The sequence below is a fragment of the Galdieria sulphuraria genome, assembly GCF_000341285.1.
Source record: "Galdieria sulphuraria unplaced genomic scaffold scaf_322, whole genome shotgun sequence".
In the NCBI taxonomy this organism is placed as follows: Eukaryota; Rhodophyta; class Bangiophyceae; order Galdieriales; family Galdieriaceae; genus Galdieria; species Galdieria sulphuraria.
This window is the reverse complement of record NW_005178153.1, coordinates 429-3,689: the sequence shown is the minus strand read 5'-3', so window position 1 is coordinate 3,689 and position 3,261 is coordinate 429. Positions and strand designations below refer to the sequence as shown.

The 3,261-nt window shown below is 35.9% G+C and overlaps 1 protein-coding gene across 1 annotated transcript; it reads left to right on the top strand.

The window, feature by feature from the left end:
* Positions 1 to 39: 39 nt before the first annotated feature.
* Positions 40 to 2,157, top strand: Gasu_65430 (archaeal ATPase; the record flags this gene model as incomplete). The annotated part of the gene is made up of 1 exon (XM_005702261.1): positions 40 to 2,157. A coding segment is annotated over one exon (2,073 nt), but the record flags the coding sequence as incomplete, so codon positions are not given.
* Between the last annotated feature and the right edge of the window lie 1,104 nt (positions 2,158 to 3,261).

Genomic DNA, 3,261 nt, shown 5'->3' with positions numbered 1-3,261 from the left:
TACGATATGTCTAGTGAGCTTGAACAGAAAGCGTGTATGACATGGTTGTAGTAGACCGAGAACAAGATGTTGGTGTAGTAACACTGCAGTTATTTAGGCTATACACTCTACGTAAACTTGGTCGCCATTTCAAACCAGTCATACCCTTTGGTCCCCACCTCTTCGGAAGTGGAAAGACAAAATTCGTACAAAGTTACTTGGAACTGGTGAATAATATGGGTGAAAGTGCACTGATAGGTCTCGATTACGTTGGTGAGTCTGAGAAGGCCAACCGAAGAGGTTTCCTGGAGAAGCTGAAAAGGGCTTCATTGCTCTTTGTGGATTTGAAGGAGTTGGAGCCCACAGAACCGAAAGAACGCAACCTAAAGTGGGCAGTCTACTATTTGTTAATAAAGGTTGCTTGTCTGCAATCAGGTCTTCCGCAACCAGACCCGGACGAATGTTTCAAGGAACTGAAACTTAGGACTGATGCTTTGGTTCAGAAAATCCGTTCAATCTTAAACATTCCTTCGGATCAATATCTTTTGTTGGCATTTGACGAAGTTGGTGTCCTTGACGAAAGTCTCGACGAATTTCATTTCAAGAGAACCAATGACGGTAGAGTTCGACCTTACAACGACTTTTTCGGTATCATTAGTCAATTGTGCAAAGAACCCGACTTGTTTTTTATAGTTGTTGGGAAAAGTGAAGGCTTAAATATATATAATTACGTAGCTTCAGTCTCAAGAGTTCAGTTAGTGTTTATTCCTCTTTCGCCGCTTGAGAAACATAGTATCGTGGAACATTTGGAGAAAAGTTCTTCCTTTTTATTCCCTGGGAGCCCAAAGGTTTCAGAAATTCTTTGTCACGAAGACTTCTCAACTAGTGAACTTGCAGAGTTGTTGTTGGAATTGACTGGTGGTGTTCCTGGTTTACTTGTTCGAGCAATCAGTTACCTTCTGCTGTATAAATCATCCATCAACAATTTCTCATTATCTAAGGAAACCTTCTTGATCATAATGAATAGCTTTCTAGTAACAAATTATTGTGTTGCGCCATTCTTACCTCGTCTGATAAGTCTCAGTGAGCAGCGTAAGTGCTTGTTAAGAATGCTTACGTTATTATCTTTGTATCGTATTCGATTTGATTTTGATGAAACTGTGCAAATGAGCTCAAATTCTGATGTGTTTTTGTTTGATCTAGTTACAGATATGTGTCTCTATCGTCGATTGGTTATAGACCCAGACCACAACGAACGCTATGAAGTGTTGATTCCGAAGTTACTTATTGAATATATTGACCAAGGCTTAAAGGATGATCGTTTAGAATGGTTACTTTTAGAAACTCTCAAGTCTCAATCTGTTGAATTCTTTTATGAGTCGAAATGTCGAATTTTTGAAGGTCTTATTGCTACACTGTTTTATTTACATTTTTCTCGGCATCCTACAAACAGCTCAATGTTTTCTACTCTTGGTCAATTGTCTCGTGTTTGGAATGAAATGAATTTCCAATTTTCTTCCGAATCTGCTGCTTATTATATGAAATCTATACATTATACCAGAGCTGTATCAGGAATGGAGAGAATGACATTTGGAAGCAATGAATGGGAAAGGATAGTGGAAGAAATGTTAGAATTTGGAAAGATATATATTCCATTTCATTCAACATCCCATAGTCCAGATATATTATTCAAGTTGCATGGAAGAACGAATGAGAAGAACTTGATGGTGGGTATTGCTTGTAAAGGCCGATGGAGTCGTAATGGTATTCGATGGAATGAAATTTTGGAAGAAGCTCACAAGTTTTTGAAACCGGTTCATGATCAAGTATTGACTAGTCATTCTACATGGCATTGTATGTTGATTATTATGAGTACTCAGTTAGCAACCAACGTATCTGAGGACTTGAATCATTCTAGTCGTTGTTATTCTTTTGGCGATAGTGTTGGAGATTTCGTGATTCCTCACAACTGTGAATTGGTTATTCTTTCTGAAGCCGATGTAGAAAACTTTATTGGCAAAGACATTTTATCGAATTTAAGGAACGCTTTCAAGTCTGTGGATAATCCACATTCGAGAAATATTGGCATTTCAACCCTACAAGAAATAGTTTTATCTCTTTCCAAAAATATTTAAGAATATATCGTTATTGTTCTTTAATGAATATCAATTGAGTCTTTGAGAAGTTTTCTAAAACAATTCATTTTCAAAAGTTTTCATCAATCGGGCTGTTTTATAAGACACTGTCAAAAACTATATCAAACTTTTGAAAAACTTATTCTTCTAACCACAATTTTGTGATTTGGATCACATACTCCATTGTTACAAGCCATAGAATGAGCACGAATCAATCTAACTTCCCATAAAAACTCCTTGAAACCTACCTTTTGACTATAGTAAAAGAAAGTTTCTAGTTATGATGAGTAAGAAAATATTCCGGCTTTCTCTCTAATGTTATTGTGAGTCTAGAACTGTCAAAGAGATCAGTTCTACAGCTTATCAAATAAGGCAAACGCTCAAACAATAAAACGTACATTCCTTTCACAGTTTCCTTGAAAGTTTTTCGGTCATTGTTTTCATCAACCTTTTCTCGTGAATTCATTTTGGTATAAAATGACTTGTAAAGAGATACGTATGGCGAATTTATCAAAAGGGACATAGAGTTTTATAAATATCAAATTCTGTATGGATAAAGTGGACTGGATCTTCCTATTCCTTGTGCATGAGTATTTCATCGGTACAAGAAGCAATTTTCTCTGTTCAAATTGGTAGGTGGTAATCGTGGACTCTAGAAAAGAATGCTAAAGCTCAACTACATGATGCCTTACATGTCTTCATAGTTACTCTAGATCGACATTTTCTTCTTCTTAAAGACTTGAAAGAATTCACATTATTCATGGTAATGCTTCTTTATTGGAGTTTCTAGCTATTTTGACATTTTTATCTATCCTCTTTATAGAGAACAACAACATTGCTCGGGTCATCACTTATTATTTTTAATATTTATGGAAATTTTTCATCTGCAAAAAAAGTTTATCTGACAGACTACAACAGTTGAACCGATGCTGTCTGAGGATTCAAGTTGGGTATTCTTGAATTCTAAACTTGAGCTACTTTCGGAATGAGATTTGGATGGAATTCGTTTCCGTTACAAAACGTGCAAAATGCATTCGTTTTGGGTAAATTTGTATCCATCACTTTGATGTTTAGTACTTTTTTTGATGGATATGAATCTCAATAGCAATAGTTGACTCTTTTTTCTTGTTTCAGTGTCCTTTTTCAA